Consider the following 23,683-nt stretch of genomic DNA (forward strand, 5'->3'; position numbering starts at 1 on the left):
AAGGAGATCAGTCCTGGGTGTTCACTGGAAGGACTGATGCTGAGGCTGAAACTCCAATACTTTGGCCACCTCATGCGAAGAGTTGACTCATTGGAAAAGACTCTGATGCTGGGAGGGATTGGGGGCAGGAGGAGAAGGGGTTGCAGAGGATGAGATGGTTGGATGGCATCACTGACTCGATGGACGTGAGTTTGGGTAAACTCCAGGAGCTGGTTATAGACAGGGAGGCGTGTCATGCTGCGATTCATGGGGTCACAAAGATTCGGACATGACTGATCAACTGAACTTAACTAATAACTATTAATCAGAAAAGCAAGAATAACTACAAGTCCTAGGGGCAACACTTAAAAAGTACATATTGGACAAGTGTCTTCACATGTACTTTAATCTGTAAACTATACCACACCTCTATACATATATAAAGTACAATGCATGAAGTAAATGGACATTGTTATTGATATCCTCTGTAACTCAGTGGCAAAGTCACTTTTCTTTTGATCTAAGCCACAAACTTGTCCGCTGATATCCTCAAGTTACAGAGCCAACAGAAATACCCAATGTAAATTTACAACCTAAACAAGGTACCCAAAAGATATGAACCATTTTACAGATTATAAATGATACCTAACAGAAGAATACACAGAGAAATATGCAAATACAATAGCAATAAGTGGAGAAATGATATTAAAACAATAAAATATCTTTTTCACCAAATTATTTTGGAAAATTATACTACTACTAATATGGTACCTATAAACTCATAAGTAAAAATAAGTGTGAAATAAGTTTCTTTTTACTATGTAGAGCTATATAATTTTGAAATTATTATTCAATTTCATTAGAAATGTGGACCTAATAGAAGAAGCTAGATGGAAAACTAAGCGAAAAAAAAAAAAAAACCAAACATAAAATATCAATCACCTGTTTGTTTGGTTTTTTTTTTTTTTTGGTTATGCCACCTGGCTTATTGTGGGATCTTACTTCCCTGACCAAGGATTGAACCTGGGCCCTCGGCAGTGAGAGCACAGAGTCCTAACCACTAGGCCACCAGGGAACCCCCCAAGGTCACTATTCATAAGCATCTTTTTAAAATTTGTTTTTATTTTTATCAAAAATAGGGAAAGAGTATCCAGCGAAAAAAGTACTTCAAAGATTCAACAAACTGCAAATAATTTTTAAAATTATTTTGTCTCTAATAAGAAATAGCTAAACTTACTCCATCACGAGAATTTTCCCCACATGTTAAAGAATCCATTTCTTATACAAAGACATCTCACTTAACAGCAAAACAAAACCACGGTGAAGCCAAGTTCAAACACAAGGGCTAAAACCAGCTGATCACTTTTCCAGTTGATCTCTCTGTAAATTAAAGAACATATAAAGTAGTCATCCTTTCCTACTTACCACTGTGCCAAGAAACTGAATGCTCATGTTGCCCCCTGCTTCGCGAGAAAGACACTGGGGAAAAAAAGAGACATAAAATGAATTCTCAGCCACACAAAAACATGTACCTGAATGTTCATAGCAGCATTACTCCTAATAGCCAAACAACCCACATGTCCATCGACTGATAAATGAATAAACAAAATATGGTATTTCATGCAATAGAATATTATTTGGCCATAAAAAGGAATGAAGGGCAGATACATGTATGAAGTAAGATGCCAAGCACCTCTTCCTGTGCTTGTTGCCCACTTGTGCTTCTTCACTGGAGCAACATCTATTCAAGGCCTTTGTCCAACTTTTAATCAGGTTATTTAATTTCCTGTTGTTAAGCTGCAAGAGTTCTTTATATATTCTGGATATTAACCCTTTATCAGATGTATGACTTCAAATATTTCTCCCATTCCACAGGATGCCTCTTCACTCCATTGTGTCCTTTGATACACAATTTTCCTTAAATTTTATATAGTCCAATGTATCTATGCTTTTCTGCTTACAATTTTGGAGTTATATCCAAGAAATCACTGTCAATTCCAAAGTCATGAAGCTTTCGCCTACATTTTCTTCTGGAAGTTTTATAGTTTTAGGCATTATGCTTAGGTCTTTAATCCACTTTGTGTCAATTTTTGTATCTAGTGTAATGTAAGGGTCCAACTTCAATCTTTTGTATATGGCAGATCCATATATGAAATCCATTAGATTTTACAGAAAATCTAATGAATATGATCATCAAATTTACGTTTTCAACTCTCACTTATCCTGAGTTCAAGACTCATGTAGTCATCTGTTAGTTGGATAGCAATACTTGGATATCTAATGCACATATTAAACCTAGCAAGTCCAAACAGAATTCTTGATCTGCCTCCCCAAACCTGCTTCTCCCCTAGCCTTCCCATCTCAGTAAATACTATCATCATTCACTCAGGGCTCATCTTCAATTCTTTAACTGCCTTCATACCTAGTATCTAATCCACCTACCAATCTTCTCTATCTTCCCTCCAAAATATATGTCACATTGGCTCACTTCAAGTCTTCGCCACCACTACCACCTTAGTCTACGCCAAGGGCTGACAATTTTTTTCTCCAAAGGGCCAGATTTTGCTAGATTCTTCTCTTGATATCTGCCTTAGCATAACATTATTTTGCAATTTAATCACTTCCAATTGAAGGGTAAGTGAAATATCCTCAACAGTACAGTTATGTAGATTATAAAATATGGAAATATTCTTTGCTTTTGCACTGAGATTTGAAAAATGCTGTTGGACCTCTAGTCCACTTCTTGTTTTGACAGCCCACGGACTCTAAAAAGCAACTTGACACTAGCTGTGTCTCAAACATCATTTGTCAAAAAGACTTGACCACAGTGTGCATTTTGCATGTAAATGCTGTTTTGTCTTACAGTTTCAGCGTGAATTCATTAAGAAATATTATCAAGTCCACAGCACAAGCTAATTTTCAAAGCTGTAAGATGTTCCATAATAGTGGCTGAGGACAGTTCTTTCTGTTCAGAAAAAATTCAATCTTGGTCCTGCATCCAAAAAAAAAAAAAAAATCCCCACAAACTCCTAAGCCACTGAACTGCTGTCAATAGGGAAAAAGCAGGGCACTGAGTTGCTACATATGATAAAACTCCACAGACAGATAAAAATGAATAAAGGCAGCTGTGTTCTGGTAAAACTGTATTTACGAACCTAAAATTTGAATCTCATATACTTTTCATGTGTCATGAAACATTCTTTTTTCTTTCAACCATTTAAAATGTAATACTTCCAAACTTTAAAAAACCACTCAACTAGTGAACTGTACAAAAACTGGTAGTGGGCTGGATTTGACTGACTCTTTGTCTAAACCATCGTCAGCACCTCTCACGTAGATGACCACCATGAACATACAAATCATTTCCTTGTCTCTACCACTTGTTCCCAGGAGTCCACCTGCCTCACAGCAGCCCTTTTAAAGCACATCTTGCTGCTGCTGCTGCTAAGTCGTGTCCGACTCTGTGCGACCCCATAGACGGCAGCCCACAAGGCTCCCCCGTCCCTCAGATTCTCCAGGCAAGAACACTGGAGTGGGTTGCCATTTCCTTCTCCAATGCATGAAAGTGGAAAGTGAAAGTGAAGTCGCTCAGTCGTGTCTGACTCTTTGTGACCCCATGGACTGCAGCCTACCAGGCTCCTCTGTCCATGGGATTTTCCAGGCAAGAGTACTGGAGTGGGTTGCCATTGCCATCTCCTAAAGCACGTCTTACCATTGTTCTATTCAAACTCTTCAAAAGTTTTGCAGAAGGAATTTAATAAAACCCAATTTTCTGGGTCTACAAAGATCCTATATGACCTGGTCCCTGTCTATATTTAGCACTCTAACTACACTTGCAGAGTACATCATGAGAAACGCAGGGCTGGATAAAGTACAATCTGGAATCAAGATTGCCAGGAGAAATATCAATAACCTCAGATATGCAGATGACACCACCCTTATGCCAGAAAATGAAGAACTAAAGAGACTCTTGATGAATGTGAAAGAGGAGAGTGAAAAAGTCAGCTTAAAGCTCAACAATCAGGAAACTAAGATCATGGCATCTGGTCCCATCACTTCATGGCAAACAGATGGAGAAACAATGGAAACAGTGACACACTTTATGTTCTTGGGCTCCAAAATCACTGCAGGTGGTGAATGCAGCCATGAAATTAAAAGACGCTTACTCCTTGGAAGGAAAGTTATGACCAACCTAGACAGCATATTCAAAAGCAGAGACATTACTTTGCCAACAAGTCTGTCTAGTCAAGGCTATGGTTTTTCCAGTAGTCATGTATGGATGTGAGAGTTGGATCACAAAGAAAGCTGAGCACCGAAGAATTGACGCTTTGGAAGTGTGGTGTTGGAGAAGACTCTTGAGAGTCCCTTGGACAGCAAGGAGATCCAATCAGTCCATCCTAAAGGAGATCAGTCCTGAATATTCAATGGAAGGACTGATGCTCAAGCAGAAACTCCAACACTTTAGCCACCTGATGCGAAGAACTGACTCATTTGAAAAGACCTTGATGCTGGGAAAGACTGAAGGCGGGAGGAGAAGGGAATGACAGAGGATGAGATGGTTGGATGGCATCACCAACTCAATGGACATGAGTTTGAGTAAACTCTGGGAGTTGGTGATGGACAGGGAAGCCTGGTGTGCTGCAGTCCACGGGGTTGCAAAGAGTTGGACACGACTCGGTGACTAAACAACTACACTTGGGATACTGACCTTTCTTCTGGCCTCCACACAAACCAGTCCTAGTCCTGTTCCTGCCTCAGGGCCTTTACACTTGCTATTCTTTACACTTGGGACTTTACTCCCCTAGATTTTTGTAAGGCTTCCTCCTACTCCCCACAGGTTTCATCTCAATGGTAGCTATTCAGAGAGGACTTCCTAACAAAAGCTTCTCTCCCTGCCTAAAGCTATCTCCTTAATCATCTTCAATGATTATCCTGTTACAGTCTTCACTGACCTTCTTAGCACTCAAGTTACCTTCTTTATGTGTTTATGTGTTTGGCATCTACATCCCCCTGATACAATGTAAGTCTTGGTCACCGCTGTATCTCCTGAGTCTAGTCCACTGCCTGAGTTGTACTGGCATTACTTTCTATGTAGGAGACATTTACAAAATACAACGGTTCCTTTCCCTTACCCTACAAGGGCTGGGCTGATTCCCAGGCAAACAGAAGTAATTCTGCAATATGTAAAATGGAAACAGGTTTAGAATTTATATTTTTACAAACAATTAAATTGTAACAATGATATGTAAACCATACATATAAGCACCAATAAGTTACCCTATCGCATTCAATTGAAAGCAAGTTAAAATCACTTATCTACAGAGTCTCAGATTGTTCTCACCACAGCTACTCCCGTCTGTGTACTTGAAAGCATCCACACCTGACATATCTCAGCAATAAAGACGGACGTAATAGAAAACAGGGAAATAAAATTTCACTCAAAATTGGAATTTACTTGGCTACAGGAAACAGGAATGCACACTTTTCTCACAGTCTAGAATTGAGACCATTTGGTTTATGACTCCACGGAGAACAAAGCACTCCATGCCTACGACGAGTCTGAGGCACGCCCAAACACACACCAACTGGCCACTTGATAGGCTCAGAGCAAAAATAAAATAAAACTTAAAACTTATTTTCCTGAAACATATCCTATCCTAAAATATTTTCTCCAAATATTTCACCCCATTTTCTATTTTAAGTGGCACTTCATAGCTAGACAAAAATGGCCTTCTTTTCTTATTCTAATAGTCTGCTTCAACATTTATAAAATATACTCCCTTTTCCCTTCTTTAAGGAAAAGAATATTTAAGAAGACTTTGTTAATGCAACAATTTCAACATTTGTTAGAATCAAATTCATGCACAATTAGCAAGATTGCTCAGTCAAAAAAAGCCAAACATTCACAAAGTTCTAAAATGCTCCAAAGATATCTCTCAGATAATAAAATCAGAGGCAGTTTCACCTTTAAAAGTAATCTTGCTGAACAGTAAGAGAAGAAACAGTCATAGTTGTCTCTTTCCCCTCACTGATTCCCAACTTGATAATATGTTTTAAAGGCCATTACTACGGGATTGGTCTTATCGGTCTTCAGTGCAGCTGCCTGCATTATTTTCCATAATCAGTGTTTATACTGTTCAAAATCCTCTTCTTGTGGCAGCTACTAAAACATAATTTTCTACTTAACAGATAGTAGAGAAGAAAGAAGTGTGTGTGGGGGAGGGGGAGGGGATTGAGAAAGACACTTTCCCATTACATTAAATTTTTAAAAGCAACTCCAAATCATAAAACACATGCCACTAGAGACAAGAAAATGGCTAAGCTTCTAGGCTACACTACAAAAGCAGGCAGACCTGCACTGAAATTAATATTTTGAATTATGGCTATAAATACATCCCAGCTGTTAAATAGTGATTAAATTTTTGAAGCACAGTGCAAGGCGTTATTTCTGTGCTACTACTGGTGGGCTTGTTTCTAAGATGTGTAACTGTAAGTGATGTTTTCAGGAATGTGAAAAGGAGATGGTTAATAATTACTCTTTCATCTCCTACTTCATTAGGAAAAAATACCATCCTCTACTTCTTCAAGTTATTTATTTATATATCCTATACATTCTAAATAGATGGTTTCATATTACATTTGATGACTCCAGAGTAACCACATGCATATAGTTAAAAAATAACAGCTAATTACTTCTAAGGGAATGGGGGGAGGAAACATCTAAAAAATGTGGGGTACACTTATTTGGGGCCTAAAAACATAAGACGATTACTTTCAAATTCACTTTTTTCTGGTACTGGTACAGTATAAGCAAAATGTAAGCTACTACTTCATTTAATTTTCTCGTCAAGATATTCCTAACATATTTATTTTAGCACCTGTACTCATACATTTATTAGGATTAAAACTAAAGTTTGTTCTCAGAAGTTGTGGGAGTTATTTTAATCTAAAAACCAGAAAAAAAAAAATAACATTTTTCATTTGTCTTCTGAAATGGTGAGAAAATCCATTTTCTTTAGAAACAGAAAATCAAGGTTAAATCTTAAAAATCTATTCAAATTCTCTCTGGACAAGCATTTGGCAAATATATCACAGACATACATTCAACAAACACGATAACCTCTCTTCTATTATATTCATGTGCTTGTATACTATTCTATATTACAAAGGCCCACTGAGCATTTTAAGTTATCATGTTATATCATCTATTTAACACTGCAATCAATTCACAAGTAATCCATTTAATCTGGTATTCTGTAGTAAATAACATGAGATGCATGTGACACTATTCCAAATTTGTCTGCTTTAACATAGAAAATTTGTTCCACTTAGTTGAATATCAATGACCTATTCAATGCAGAATGCAATAGGACTGCAATCAGCTTTGTACTGTTATTTATAATAAATTTATCTTCTCTTGAAAATATTTAAGCAAGAATATGAGAAATAAAAAGAAAAAAGCCTTCAAAGGTACACCATGAATAGCTGCACATCACACAAATGCGGAAATTGTTAAGACCTTAGCAGGATCTCAAGATATTTTCAAAAGTATTTAGCTACTCTTCAGGCCTGTAGACAACCTGCTGTGAGCAGTGGGGAGAAGAAATCATGCCACACAAAGGAGCAGGCCAACAGCAGTTAGTGGGCCCTGCTCGCAAATGTTCAAACAACGTGACTACGCAAAATGAAAATCTAGTATGGAAAATGCTAGCAAGAAACAATACATCAAATCCCAGCAGACAAATTACATTGTAAGAAACCGAAAACTGAATTCTTTAGAGTAAAATTAAAGTGCTTCTTAAAAAAAAAAAAATTACTTCACAGGAAGAGACTACAGTCATAGGAATAATAAAAGAAGTTCTATTTATCCGGCACGTTCCAGAGTAGGAAGGTGCTTGGATGTGTGAAGAAAAGCAGTGCGCTTAACATGTATAGAACGGCAAAATTTTCTGTTTAGTTTCAACACTTCAGTTATACGTTCCAGACAGGAAATCACGTCACTTTTTTAAAATTGTTCTAATTTCTGTTAAGCTTATAAATAAAAATTTTAAAAGGTTGTCACCTAGATGAGAAATTTATCTTCTCTTTAAAAATGAATTTAGTTCATCTATTTCTAATCTTTAATGATAAAAACCAAAACTGTGGTTGAAATGAGAAGAGGAACACTTGCTAAAAATGTGGTTGTTGTTTTTTTTTTTTCCCCTTGCACTAACACCATCTGACTTACAAAAGGTTTTATTTGTGAGCCGTCTAACTAGCCACATATGGCTATTGAGAATTTGAAATGTGATTAAGGCAACTGAGAAAATAAATTTATAATTTAATTTTAAATACAGAAGTAGTATATATATTTTCTTTTAAACACAACTTCATTGTTTTGGTGTTTTCCACTTTAATCATTCAACTTACATTACTTTTTGTCATATATATGTCAGGTGTACATTTCACTTCCGATATCACATTAGTAATTTTTAAATACTGTTTCAGGTAGAATGTTAACACTTTGGAAATACTAGATTAAATAAATGGATTTTAAAAGAGAATTTCAGTTGTTCTTGTTTTCTTAATGTGGCTACTATGAAAACTCAAGAACTGCAAATATGGCCCATATTAGATTCCTATTGGACAAACTGTTTCATTTCATAACTTTTAAAATTGGTAATTTGGAAATGAGAATATATCTTTCCACAAAAGAATGAGAAAAGATTGTTAGTTTCTCAGGTTATACCATTAAGACGTATTTAATATGCACTATTACTGATGGATTCCACATATACAGTGAAAATAGCAGGAATGCTCCAGTGTATCAGATCAGATCCGATCAGATCAGTCGCTCAGTCATGTCTGACTCTTTGCGACCCCATGAATCGAAGCACGCCAGGCCTCCCTGTCCATCACCAACTCCCGGAGTTCACTCAGACTCATGTCCATCGAGTCAGTGATGCCATCCAGCCATCTCATCCTCTGTCGTCCCCTTCTCCTCCTGCCCCCAATCCCTCCCAGCATCAGAGTCTTTTCCAATGAGTCAACTCTTCGCATGAGGTGGCCAAAGTACTGGAGTTTCAGCTTTAGCATCATTCCTTCCAAAGAAATCCCAGGGCTGATCTCCTTCAGAATGGACTGGTTGGATCTCCTTGCTGTCCAAGGGACTCTCAAGAGTCTTCTCCAACACCACAGGTCAAAAGCATCAATTCTTCGGCACTCAGCTTTCTTCACAGTCCAACTCTCACATCCATACATGACCACTGGAAAAACCATAGCCTTGACTAGACGGACCTTGGTTGGCAAAGTAATGTCTCTGCTTTTGAATATGCTATCTAGGTTGGTCATAACTTTCCTTCCAAGGAGTAAGCGTCTTTTAATTTCATGGCTGCAGTCACCATCTGCAGTGATTTTGGAGCCCAGAAAAATAAAGTTTGACACTGTTTCCACTGTTTCCCCATCTATTTCCCATGAAGTGATGGGACCGGATGCCATGATCTTCGTTTTCTGAACGTTGAGCTTTAAGCCAACTTTTTCACTCTCCTCTTTCACTTTCATCAAGAGGCTTTTGAGTTCCTCTTCACTTTCTGCCATAAGGGTGGTGTCATCTGCATATCTGAGGTTATTGAGATTTCTCCCGGCAATCTTGATTCCAGCTTGTGTTTCTTCCAGTCCAGCGTTTCTCATGATGTACTCTGCATAAAAGTTAAATAAACAGGGTGACAATACACAGCCTTGACGTACTCCTTTTCCTATTTGGAACCAGTCTGTTGTTCCATGTCCGGTTCTTACTGTTGCTTCCTGACTTGCATACAAATTTCTCAAGAGGCAGATCAGGTGGTCTGGTATTCCCATCTCTTTCAGAATTTTCCACAGTTTATTGTGATCCACACAGTCAAAGGCTTTGGCATAGTCAATAAAGCAGAAATAGATGTTTTTCTATCATCTCCACTAGCTTTGTTCGTAGTGATGCTTTCTAAGGCCTACTTGACTTCACATTCCATGATGTCTGGCTCTAGGTTAGTGATCACACCATTGTGATTATCTGGGTCGTGAAGATCTTTTTTGTACAGTTCTTCTGTGTATTCTTGCCATCTCTTCTTAATATCTTCTGCTTCTGTTAGGTCCATACCATTTCTGTCCTTTATCGAGCTCATCTTTGCATGAAATGTTCCTTTGGTATCTCTGACTTTCTTGAAGAGATCTCTAGTCTTTCCCATTCTGTTGTTTTCCTCTATTTCTTTGCATCGATCACTGAAGAAGGCTTTCTTATCTCTTCTTGCTATTCTTTGGAACTCTGCATTCAGATGTTTATATCTTTCCTTTTCTCCTTTGCTTTTCACTTTTCTTCTTTTCACAGCTATTTGTAAGGCCTCCCCAGACAGCCATTTTACTTTTTTGCATTTCTTTTCCAACAGTAAAAAGAAAATAATCATGAAATACTATCATTTTCTTTTCATTGAACAATAATATTTGAAGGAAAATGTTTAATTATTAGATGAAGAAATGGATTTTAAAAGTATTAAAATTCTAAAGAGGGCCTTTAAGTATCTTCAGGAGTTTTTAAGGTTTATATCCCCAGTTCTTTATTACAGATTACCTTATTTCAAAACATATGATCTCTTCCCCCATCAGATAAATGCATCATTAGCTCTAGACTTAAAGTTATTAATAATGGTGGAAATTTGTGTCCAAGAGTATGATTCTCTCGAATCTTAAGTATTTAAAATACATAAGAAAAAAAGAAAGTACCATGTAGACACGTGGACATACTGGAGTAAGAGGTGGTACGCGCCATGAATAATTAGTGATGCTGGGGGAGAGAGTGCAAGCAAGGTGTGTGCACACCTGGCAAAGGAAGAAATGAGCAACAGTCTGGGTGGACCCTACTCAATAACCATCAAGAGGTGGTACTGATCGTCTGCACCAGCTCAGGTGCTCCCACGGCAAATGAGGGCAAACAGGGACTTGACTGGAAAGAGACGTGCTATATAAGCAAGATACTTTCGTGGGCAAGTTCCTGGGAATACAGTGATTCTGTATCTGCACAGACCAACCCGCCATGCTATCCAATAGATAACGGATTTCACAAATGTTGGAAGATCAGGAATTAAAGAGAATGGATAAAATGGCAAAGAAGGCTATCTTATGCACATAACTTAATTTGACAAAGGCTTAGAAGAAATCTAAATCTTAAAATGAAGGTAGAGATACGGCAGATTTATTTCTGAGATTACAAAAATGAAAGATGACTACCCATTCATCCACCCACTCAACCATTCGTCCAGTTACTGAGCTTTAACATGGGCCAGGAACTCAACAAGGAGGTGGAAATTCAAGGTCAAATCAAAACTTAAACAGGTAATTCAGACCAATTAAAACAATTTAGTCATTTATGAAATTCATTATCCAAATAATGGTACATGCCAAAATACAATTTATTTTTAAGGAAATGAATAGATAATATTAAATTCATGAGGCTTACCTATGGAAACAAGGAAAGTGAACAGATAAATATAACGTGATTGGAGAAGGGAACCAACTACTAAAGCAAAAGTAAGGCTTCTTCCCCAAGTATTAATATTTCATCATCTAATCAAATAAAGATGTTCAGTGCTCTTTCCACGTAGACACAGGGTGGTGGTGGTGAAAGCTGCTCAGTCGTGCCCAACTCTTTAGGACCCTGTGGACTACACAGTCCATGGAATGCTCCCGGCCAGAACACTGGAGTGGGGAGCCTTTCCCTTCTCCAGGGGATCTTCCCAACCCAGAGATCGAACCGGGGTCTCCTGCATTGCAGGCAGATTCTTTTCCAGCAGAGCCACAAGGGAAGCCCAAAAATACTGGAGAGGGTAGCCTATCCGTTCTTCAGGAGATCTTCCCAACCCAGGAATCGAAGCAGGGTCTCCTGCACTGCAGGCGGATTCTTCACCACTGAGCTCTCAGGGAAGCCCGGATTATCAGGGAAGACTGTGTAGATATAGGGATTCAGCAATAAAACTAGAGAGGTGTTAAATACCCACATATCCTTAAGCAAGATGGTAGACCACGCTACCGAGCAGGACATGCTAGGCAAGAAACTAAGACACAGCAAAACCAGCAATTACCCATTCCTACTTCAAGACAATAGGAAAGAGGTTAAAAAATAGAGGACATGAATTCTTAAGCTAAGAATTCAAGGTTGAAAACTTCAAGGAATTCATGAGACTCCCTTGATTTTCTGAAACTCGTGGGTTTTGAGGGACACCTAGGGAGGATAAGCAAGACTCCTGGTAACAGGGAAAGAAGACAGACTGTGGCGAGGCACGCACGTGGCCTGGACGTGGATCACGGAGAAGAGACCCACGCTGGGTAACTTTAAGAGACTCTGCCTACCAGGAGGGATGGGAATCAGGAAAAGACAGAGCAGGGCATTAAGAGTTCTGCAAGTGAGGAATTCCTCCCAAACCCACAAAATGTCCTAGAAGACCCAGACAGCTTTGGGCACTTGTCATGCCTGGGAAGAATGAATACCGTGTGCCTTGGTCAACCTAGTTCCTCCAACAAGTTACTACTCACCCTTCCCCCATCCTGCAACTCCGGAGAGACCCCAGGATAGCAGGTAGGAAGTGCAGGAGGATATAAACCAAGAAAGAAGCAAGCAACACTCTTGTATTCCCTGAAAACACTTCTCAGTCTGAGAAATTTTAGCAGCTTTAATCAAGAGGTGTTTTGGGTTTTTTTAATCAGTTTTGACATTACAATGAACTAGACTTTCAGACACCTTCTCTGCCAGATAGGCTACGACTTTGCTTATGACCTGATAGCAACTTTATGGACTGTGAGAAGTGTATGTGAGCTTATGCATGGGAGGAAAAAATAAACTGAGATGACAAATTTGAAAGAATGGTTGTAAGACAGTTACTTCTACTGGCAGCAAAAGAGTTCCATTTATGCAACGAGTTGGTTACACAGTAAAATAAAGAAATGGCAAGTATTGAGAAGTACCCTGAATGCTTTTTTAATGACGATCCAGAAAATCCTGTCCCACAATGAGATGCTGCTTCACATCCACTGGGAGAGCTATTACAACAACAGCAATGATCAGAAAATACCAAGCGTTGGTGAAAATGTGCAGAAATTGGTCCTTGAGTGGTGCTGGTAGGAGTGTAAAATAGTGCAGCTGCTGTTGAAAACAGAATGGAGCTTCTTCAAAAGATTACCCTAGAATTACCCTGTGATCCAGCAATTCCAATTGTGGGCATATACCCCTGAGAACTAAAAGCAGGGACCAGAAGAGGTATCTGCACACCCATTTTCATGGCAATATTATCCACAACAGCCAAAAGGCAGAAACAGCCCAAAAGTCCATCAACAGATGAATGGATAAACAAAATGTGATATGCATATATGTATTTTATGATTGATAATTAATTTTGACATATGTCACAACACGGGTAAACCTTAAAGACATTATGCTCATCGAAATAAGCCAGGCTCAAACATACACACACTTTGTGAGTGCACTTCCATGAAGAGCCTAGGGTAGTCAAATTCATAGTGACAGATAGCAGAACAGTGGCTGCCAAGCACCGTGAGGAGGGGGAACGGGGCGGGCCGGGGGGCGGGTATTGTTTCAGGGAACAGTTTCAGTTTGTGAGGACAGAAAGTTCAAGAGATGGACAGCGGGTGACAGCAGCACAGCCGTGTGAATGTACTTAATGCCACTGACCTGCACACCTGAAACTGGGTAAAACAGCAAATTTCATGTTTTATAATTTATGTATATTTTAGCACAATTTTAAAAATCCTGTTGAGGCTACAAAGTAGCGTGGAAGAAAATCTTGATAAAAGTGCAGCAGATCTGATCTCAGGCTGGCACAGAACTCTGGTAGATGACTGGTGGGGGCTTCTCTGCAGGCTCAGTGATAAAGAATCCACCCACCAGTGCAGGAGACACAGGTTTGACTCCTGGGTGGGGAAGATCCAATGGAGAAAGAAATGGCAACCCACTCCAGTATTCTTGCCTGGAGAATCCCATGGACAGAGGAGCCTGGCGGGGCTACAGTCCATGGGACCATGAAGTCAGACACAACTTAGTGGCTAAACCACCACCACCAGATGATGGGTGGCTTGGCATGTAAAAAAACACAGAACGCAGGGTTCACTTTCAAAACCTTGTTTTTAAGAGGATAACCATCTAACAATGACAGGCAAGGCCAATACAAACAAATTAAAAAAATAATAAGAAAAATGGTCAAAGCAGAAGACCAGTGCTCATGGGAGTCAGGATTTTGTGGTTGCTACGGTACCCCACTGTATGCACGTGTGTGTGAAAGTCGATCAGTCGTGTCTGACTCTTTGTGATCCCATGGCCTATACACAGTCTATGGGATTCTCTATGCAAGAATACTGGAGTGGGTAGCCTTTCCCTTCTCCAGGGGATCTTCCCAACCCAGGGATCAAACCCAGGTTTCCCATATTCAGGTGGATTCTTTACCAGCTGAGCCACAAGGGAAGCCCAAGAATACTGGAGAGGGTAGCCTATCCATTCTCCAGCAGATCTTCCCAACCCAAGAATCAAACCAGAGTCTCCTGCATTGCAGGCAGATTCTTTACCAACTGAGCTATCAGGGAAGCCCTACTCTACGCATAGAGAATTCAACAAACTGTGTCAAGTTCTCATCATCAGCTTCTCCCAAAGTCAGCCCTCTCTTTTCTGTACGCTGCCAGCACCCTACTTTAGAACCCATTACCTCATGAGTGAAGTAATATGAATACTGTATCTTCTAAATGAACTTTTCCATTCCCCCCTTTATTGTGAAGACACAAGCTCCCGCAACAGCATTCTGATGGACATTACTTTCCTCTGCAAAAAGTGTCAATGACATCTCCGCTGGTGATTGAAAAGCATAGACTCTAACCTTCCGTTCACAACTTGGCTTCTCCAACCTAATTTTCATGTGTAGCTCACATTACTTCCTTACTTGAATCTTCCCCATCCACCTCCCATTTCATGACCATGCAAAAGTATCTCAAATATCATCTGAGACCCTTAGCCTGCAAAAGACACACACAAACTCACAAACTGTAAGTGGCTAGGGGTTCCCCAGAGGTAAATGACAGACAAAAGTAGCTGACAGCTCACAAGAGCAGATCCAGTTCCGGAGCTTCCTATTATGGAAAAAGCCGCTTTTCTGCTGACATAATGGAGAAACATTTCACAGAAGCAAAAAGCCTTTTAAAGAATCTGGGGGTTGGAAAGGTAAGAAGATGGCAGACTATTAATAGTGAGGGAGAGAAAAACACGACTTAAAGTAGCAATGGTTTCTGTGTTTTAAATATAAAGTATTTTAAAAACTAAACATATTTCAAAAACTAAAACTGGATCTTAACTCACACCATACACAATCATCAATTCCAGAAGGATTAAGGGTCTAAATGTGGAAAAGCACAACATAAAAGATAGAAGAAAACGTAGGCAAGTATCTACAGGAGCTTGAGAGTATTGAGAGGATTGTTTAAATAAATACAAATTACACAAACCATAAAGGAGAAGATTGAAAATTCTCGCGTTAAATCTCAGATTCAGAACTTTACTTGTAGAACTTAAAAAGGTAAAAAAATACGAGCTACAGACTGGGAGAAGTTGCTTGTAACACAAATAACTGACGGGGGGGCTCAGGACACACAAATGCGGAAGAACTTCTGTGAACCAGTAAGAAAAAGACCATCACATGAAAAAATGGGCGAGGCGTCCCTGGCGGTCCAGGCGTTAAGAATCTGCCGGCCAACGCAGGGGACGCAGGTTCAATCCCTGCTCTAGGAAGACCCCACATGTCGCGGAGCCCGTGGGCCACAACTCCTGAGCCTGAGCTCCAGAGCCTGGGAGCTGCGACCACTGAAGACCGTGAGCCCAGAGCCTGTGCCTCCACGTCAAGAGAAGGCCCTGAGTGAGAAGCCCACACACCACAACTCAGAGGAGCCACTGCTCGCCACAACTAGAGAAAGCCCACAAGCAGAAAGAAAAATCCAGCACAGCCAGGAAATAAAAAATAAATAAAACTTTTTATTAAAAAAAAAAGGGCAAAAGCCATGAACAGGTATTCTGCAGAAGAGAAAACAGGACTATCAATAAAAATATTTTTTAAATGCCGTTGCTAATCAGGGAATATGAAAGTGAAGTTGTTCAGTAGTATCCGACTCTTTGCTATCCCATGGACTGTAGCCTACCAGGCTCCTCCATCCTTGGGATATTCCAGGCAAGAATACTGGAGTGGGTTGCCATTGCCTTTTCCAGGGGATCTGCCTGACCCAGGGATTAAACCCAGGTCTCCCGCACTGCAGGCAGACGCTTTACATCTGAGCCACCAGGGCCTCATCAGGGAATATAGTACACGTTAAAACCACAGAGGTACTATTTAAATCCCTCAGTCAGGAAAAACTTAAGTCACCTGGATATCAAGGGGTCATACGACGTGAAGAACAATTGTTAAGGGCACAGATTCCTGTGTTGGAATTCTGGCTCTTCCGTTTACTAGCAGAATGCCCTGGGCCAGCAATTAAGCCTCTACAAGCCTCAGTTTCTCCAACTGCAACATGAGAAATAACAACAGCACATACTTCACTGAACTGCTGGGAGGATTAAATAAACTAAAGAAGTGTTTAGAAGAGTCAGTGCCCGGCATGGAAAGTAAACAAAAGTGTTAGCTCATTATTCATAGTGCTAATATCATCGTCTCCGTCACTACTGGTAGCATGGAAATTGGTACACCCACACAGGAAAAACCATTTGGCATCACCATGTAAGATTGAGGGTGCTTAGTCCCTAAACCCAGACACTCTACTGGTATATTCCTCGAAAAAACAGTTATTTCAAGAGGAAATGTGCAGTAAAAAAAAAATGGTCACAGAAGCATTGTTTGTGTTAACAAAATAAATAACACAAATGTCTCTCTAGCAGAGAGAGAATAAACAAACTGTGGTGTATTAATATAACGTAATAACAAACAGCATAGAATAAAGTACATTCACTAACACGGACCCAACTGCAAGTGTAACACTGGAGGAGAAAGCAGCTCCGAGAAGCCTAGACAGTGCGGTGCCATTGATACCAAGTCTAAGAACCCACATAACTAAATAATACATTGTTTGTTGTTTTAATCTGTATCTAAATATCCTGGTGGCTCAGGTGGTAAAGAATCTGCCTGGGATGCAGGAGATCCAGGTCTGATCCCTGGATCAGGAAGATCCCCTGGAGAAGGTAATGGCAACCCACTCCAGTATTCTTGCCTGGAGAATCCCAGGGACAGAGGAGCCTGGTGGGCTGCCGTCTCTGCGGTCGCACAGAGTCGGACACGACTGAATAAGCAGCAGCGACAGCTACCACAAAAAACGCTCTTTCTGAACTCCAATTCTGTTCACATCATCACTTTCTTAGCTAAAGCTCTTCCATGGGCCCCACTGGCCTCAGAATGAAGCAAAATCTCTACTATATAACTCACAAGGCTTCAAACCCCTTGGCTCCTACTTAGTCACTTTGCTCATCACTCCAAGCTTAATCTCTGTTGTTGTTGTTTGGTTGCTCAGTTATGTCTGACTCTTTGTGACCCCATGGACTGAGGCACACCAGGCTTCCCTGTCCTTCACTGTCTCCAAGAGTTTGCTCAAACTCATGTCCTTTGAGTCAATGATGCCATCCAACCATCTCATCCTCTGTTGTCCCCTTCTCTTCCTGCCTTCTATCTTTCCCAGCATCAGGGTCTTTTCCATTGAGTCGACTCTTCACATCATATTGGAGCTTCAGCATCAGTCCAGTCCTTCCAATGAATATTTGAGTTGGTTTCCTTTAGAATTGACTGGTTTGATATCCTTGCAGTCCAACAGACTCTCAAGAGTCTTCTCCAACACTATCGTTCAAAAGCATCAAATCTTTCGTGCTCAGCTTTCTTTATGGTTCAACTCGACCATCCATACATGACTACTGGAAAAACCATAGCTTTGACTAGATGGACCTCTATTGGCAAAGTAACATCTCTGTTTTTTAATATGCTGTCTAGATTGGTCATAGCTTTTCTTCCAAGGAGCAAGTGTCTTTTAATATCATGGCTGCAGTCACCATCTGTAGTGATTTTGGAGCCCAAAGAAATAAAGTCTGTCACTGTTTCCATTGTTTCCCCATCTATTTGCCATGACATGATGGGACTGGACGCCATGATCTTAGTTTTTCAAATGTTGAATTTTAAGCCAGCTTTTTCACTCTCCTCTTTTACCCTCATCAAGAGGCTCTTCAGTTTACAAGACTCTCAAACTGCTTTTGAACAACACCGCAGTTCAAAAGCATCAATTCTTTGGCACTCAGCCCTCTTTTTGGTCCAGCTCTCGCATCTGTACGTGACTACAGGACAAAGGTAAATTTAAGGCAGTGATTCTCACACTGTGGCCCCTGCAGCATGAACACAACCTAGGACCTGAGAAATGCATGCCTCACCCACACCTACTACATGAGAATAAACTCTACAGGTGGGTCCAACCACTTGAGTTTTACCAAGAAGTTTTAACCTTCCACTTGATTCCAAAGCACCCAGAAGTCTGAGCAGCACTGGTTTAAAACATAAATGAGAGATGAATTAGTCTCTGCAGAGCTCCATGGGAGAACGAAAAGCACTGCACAGCACAGTGGTTAGCAGCGCACATCCTGGGGCCCCGGGGCCAGGGCTCAAATTTCCGCTCAGCTCCTCCCTGGCGCTGCCATCCCAGGGAGGTCACTTAGCTTGCCTCGGCACAGATCCTACAGAAGGCTGCTTGGATTTCAATGCTGGTCCTATTTCCCAAGAGCTGTGTGACACTAAGCAGGTCATTTACTTTCTCTCTGCCTCAGTTACTTCATTTACCAAAGTATAAATAAGAGCACCTGCTTCATGTAGTTCTTGTGAAAAGGAAATGACTTAATATAATGTGCTATGCTTAGAACTGTACTTATACCCATTAAGCACTATTTATTACTATAATTATTATTAATTTCACAGGAACACATTATATTTTAGAGATAAAAGAGAGTTGACACTGAGTATTAACGCCCACAGAAAGGAAGTAAAACTCATCTATTCTGATGAGGAAAAATTTTCCTCATCTTTTACTAGGTAAGTGACTTTTTTTTTTCCAGTTTACCCCTCATCTCTCCGAGTTTACTTTTTTCCCAATGATGGAGCACTTAACTAGAAGTAATAACCTTCTCCAAAGAGTCAAGGGGGTCTGCCTTGAGGGCCATTTATTTCACATTAACACTTCTTTTTTAAACAAAGCACTTATGAAGAATGAAAAGAGATTTAATGAGCATTATTCCTATGCTTGGGAAAATATTTCTGGGGATTATTCCAAAGGCATACCTGGTGTTATTTTTATCTAGAAACTTTGCATGTAAAAATGCTGGTAAGACACCCCTGTGCAGTCACTGAGAAGAACACTGAAAATACCATGATGCAAAGATGTGGAGGGCAGGACTCTGTATCTCTCTCCTCACTACCAAGAGGTCATATACTATGTCCCCCAGAACAAAGCACATGAATGTCAGCCACAGCACATCCAGGGTAGAGCATATTCTATTCACATAAACAGGGGCAACAAAACCATGTGTTCTGAAGACAGAATAACTGGACATCCCTGATAGGAGATTATGCAGTGAAATTTTCCCAAGGGTCTCTGAGTGTTTAACCTCATACTTAGAAGATGAAAAAAAATATGAGAGAGACAAAACATACCAGGGCAAGTCACAAAACCAAAGTCTAAATAGAGGGCTCATTACTGAGAGTTCATTGCTTCTTACAACCACAAAGGTAATAAAACAGAAGCTTGAAAATGAGTTTAGTTATTAATATTCATTGAGAGTCTAGAATCCCCTGCACCCCAGTTTCTAATAGAAGTATGTATGAATCTGGGGTATATAATCTTTATCTGTGACTTTCTTGATTCCTCTAGGTTTTAGAAAAAATCAGTTTCCTGTGTAAAATCAAGTTAAGAGAATGCAAAAACATTTTCATAGAAACGAAAAAAAATGAGTATTTTTAATGCTATGGAGGGCTTATGATTTTTGTTTGCACGTGAGAGCCGCATGTTCTGTGCTATTCTGTTTTGTTTTTCCTGGACCTCAACTATGTGGTGAGGTAAAGGAATTTTGGCAGAATCTGTTTTCATAATTTTCTACTTTCACATACAGGACACTGATTTCAAACAACATTCAATCAATGCTAGATTTCAAGGCATATCCTCAATGCAACAACAAATTTTAAATTGGGGGGAAAAAGAAGGGTTAACAAGTTAAGATTACTTAATTTTTTAAAAGGCACCCATGTGCTATGGCAAGTCAACCTGAATAGCTCATGTTTCTGTTGATCCAATACCCCACAATTTCAATTACAGAGGAAGGAAAAGTAACCAAGTCATATTTTACAACTAAAACCCCAAAATGGCAAAGAAAACTGCTAATCTTCTAATAGTTTTAGAAAAACACATAGGATGCTTTATTTATACCAAAATATAACACATAACCTTCCTGGATTGCCTGGGAAAGGAACAAGCTGATTCCTCAGAACAGGATGTAACTCAAGATCCTCTAAAACAAGAAACAATGTTTCAACTATAAGATGCATGAGGTGGATAAAATGTAGCTCTCCCTACTGCATCTGTCAGTATTAGTGACACAGCTACTGGTCAGGATACTGAAGGGCCTCTAAGTAACTCATCAGAACATTTACCTGTATCGTCCTCTGAACGCCATCAACGTTGACAGACAACAAGGGTGAAGCCAGGTTCCACGTGCTGGTCACATTTAGTTTCGACCCATCAACTTCCACCTGTTGTGACACCAAAGAAGACTGTTACCATGAAGAAAGACAGAGAACTGATCTCAAGTTCATTGCTGCATACAAAGCAGCAGCCATCCTAAACAGATGGCTCCCCAAACAGCCTGTCACGTTTACTGCTCCCGCCATGAAAGACAGGGTCCAGCGAGAGTCTTCTCAGGCATCTCTGGGGAGAGGCGAAGGGCCTGGGCACAGCTGCCTCTGGGTACTGAGGTTTCAAGTGATTTCCAGCAAGTAACAAACAGCCTTCTAACTCTAAACCTATCTGGACATGCTACATTTACCGCAATTAGACAAGTAATGCATATAAATTTCAGTGACACTTTGCAACCCACACAACAGGGCTTGCATATGATATCCTCTCCAAGGACCAAGAAAGAACTTCTTCTGTGTTAATTTTAATGAAGGACTATGCATTGTTATCTTAATTAAACAGAAGCTTTAATTAGGCACAATTCTTTGGCGTTGAATATTAAAAGTCTGTTTGAACTTTGCAAACTTCTGCCATATTGTTGTCTATCATAAATTACTAATTTCATCAAGTCATTGTTCATGGAGTTATCCCCCAAAGCCCATAATCTTCTAAAACAGATATTCTTAGCAAAAACATTTTAATAGCCAAGTAAATAAAAGCAATTGAAAGGAAAAACAACTCAAAGCTAACTTAAAAGTATCATTCCTCATTTCTTCCTTTTCATTCACCCATTCCCTGATTCTTCAATATGAGAGGGAAGGGAAAATATACATGATCCTTAACAATTCTTTCACTATCAATTCTGTTAAAAGATACTCACTAAAATCAAAGACACACAGACTTGTACTGTTTAGAAGAGTATGTGCCTACCTATACATTTGGATAGTTATTTGAGTGTGTGCTCAGTTGCTCAGTCATGTCTGACTCTTTGTGAACCCATGGACTTTGGCCTGCCAGGCTTCTCTGTCCATGGGACTCTCCAGGCAAGTATATTTAGAGTGGGCTGCACTTCCTTCTTCAGGGGATCTTCCCAACCCAGGGATTGAACTGGCATCTCCTGCACTGCCAGGTGGATTCTTTACTACTGAGCCACCTGGGAAGCCATTTATGTATATATATTTCCCCTCTAATGTGGTCATGAAGTCTAAAAACAAAGACAGGTTACTGGCTATGTAATAAAGTATCAGTAGGACATATATCAGGCACTGGCTTGAATTTCCAGGTTTAGTGGCCTCTCTGCACACAAAGTAGAACTCAATGACAGGCAAGAAAAAAACAACGGCTTTGGAATCACACTGACTTGGGACTCACTTGACATTGCTGTTTTACCAAATGAAAGTTGTATACTAAGTTGGTGTATTTAACTTCTCTGAGCTTCAGTTTCCAAACCATAATACAGTAAAAATGGGTATCTGAGAGGGTGCTAAATAAGTTAACATATGAAAGTCTCAACCAATATGCTTGTCAGGGTAAGTCATAAATATTTTCTTTCTTCCCCTGTCTCTTAATAATTTTATTGTCCTACCTTTAAAATAGTTTTAAAAATAAGGTCAGATAATAATATCTCATATATTACTTACATATTACTCATATATTACTTACTATTAAACTACTACATGATAAAGATGTAAGAAGCAGAAAAGGCTGAAGTTTTGATTAAAGCAGCACGAATTTCCTTTAAATCAATCATGCTATTCCGCCTTCACCCCCAACTTAAGTATCTCTTTATGCAATAAAAGAGTTCCAAAAGAAGCTCTCAAAAGTAAGAGTTTTACAAATAGTAAATGCTAAAAATGTCTTCTAAAACTGAAATATTGCTTTAAAATAATTCTATATTTAAAAGTTTAGAAAAGCTCACCAATCAATTATAGAAGTTTTGTTTGTTAAAAAGAGAAAGTTAGATGTTGTAAAGAAAGCTTTTGAATGATAAGCATTTAAAATTTGTAGTTGATATTAATTTCAAGTCAGACGGGCTCACAAGGAAACCACAATCACCGTCTTTGGGGCACATGAAGGGGAATTGAGAAAAGTACCCCACCTACTCAGATCACCTTAAAGGAGGAGCCAGGTTATTACACCCTGAGGTAAACCACTGTTGTGTGTGCGTGCTAAGTCGCTTCAGTCATGTCTGCCTCTTGCAACCCCATGGATTGTATGAATGTCTGAATAAAACACGATATATCCACACAACAGCATATTATATACTTGGCAATTAAAATGGATGAAATACTAACACATGCTACAACACAGATGAACACTGAAAACATGCTAACTGCAAGAAGACAGTCACAGAAGACCACAAATTATATGGCTTCAAGGCAAAGAGTAAGCAGGATTACAGGCAGCAGAAGCCTCTTTGATGACAAATAGGATCCGCAGTCACTGGTCCAGGTCCTCGCAGCAAAGCCTGGTGGGGACACTGTGGGTCTGAGTTCTCTGTCCCACCTCCACAGTTATGAGGCCACTGTGACCACATTCCCACCGGCCCCTCTCACATGCATCCAGACTCCATGCCTCAGAGGAAGGAGGGGAGAGAGGGGAAGAAACCTAAAGTACTCCAGTGCCTAGAAGGAGGTAGCCAAACCAAAAGAGACCAAGACCCTGCTTATTAGCAAGCTTTTCTTCCCCCTCACCCACTACTAAGGATCATATGTGATAAAGAAACTATACTTCCTTACACACCTGATAAGTAATGAATGTGAACGTGCATGCTCACAATCTAACTGAAGGGACAGCTCCAAATCCCAAACTAGGAAACAGATCTGCAAATGTTAAGTGAGGATGAGAACATGCCGAAAGCCATTATGTACCTCGTCAGCCCCCAAGCAACAGACAGATTTCTAAACAACATCAAACAAATGACAAAAAACCATAATTCTGAACAGCAGATGCAGATTCTGTTGATGCT

The 23,683-nt window shown here is 39.8% G+C and overlaps 1 protein-coding gene across 5 annotated transcripts in view; it reads right to left on the reverse strand.

Moving 5' to 3' along the window:
• Window positions 1-23,683, reverse strand: part of PCCA (propionyl-CoA carboxylase subunit alpha) — a 363,650-nt gene that overhangs the window by 69,471 nt on the left and 270,496 nt on the right. For 4 of the 5 annotated variants that reach the window (XM_044927096.2, XM_025262608.3, XM_025262607.3 and 1 more), the window contains 2 exons: window positions 20,694-20,792; window positions 1,405-1,458 (listed from right to left, as the gene is read on the reverse strand). In XM_044927096.2, coding sequence (XP_044783031.2) covers window positions 1,405-1,458; window positions 20,694-20,792 — 153 coding nt within the window. Of the gene's footprint in view, window positions 1-1,404; window positions 1,459-6,142; window positions 6,224-20,693; window positions 20,793-23,683 lie in introns of those variants that run through there. The other variant, XM_025262610.3, reaches the window with a different exon arrangement.

Source organism: Bubalus bubalis, chromosome 13, assembly GCF_019923935.1.
Source record: "Bubalus bubalis isolate 160015118507 breed Murrah chromosome 13, NDDB_SH_1, whole genome shotgun sequence".
NCBI classification, from domain to species: domain Eukaryota; kingdom Metazoa; phylum Chordata; class Mammalia; order Artiodactyla; family Bovidae; genus Bubalus; species Bubalus bubalis.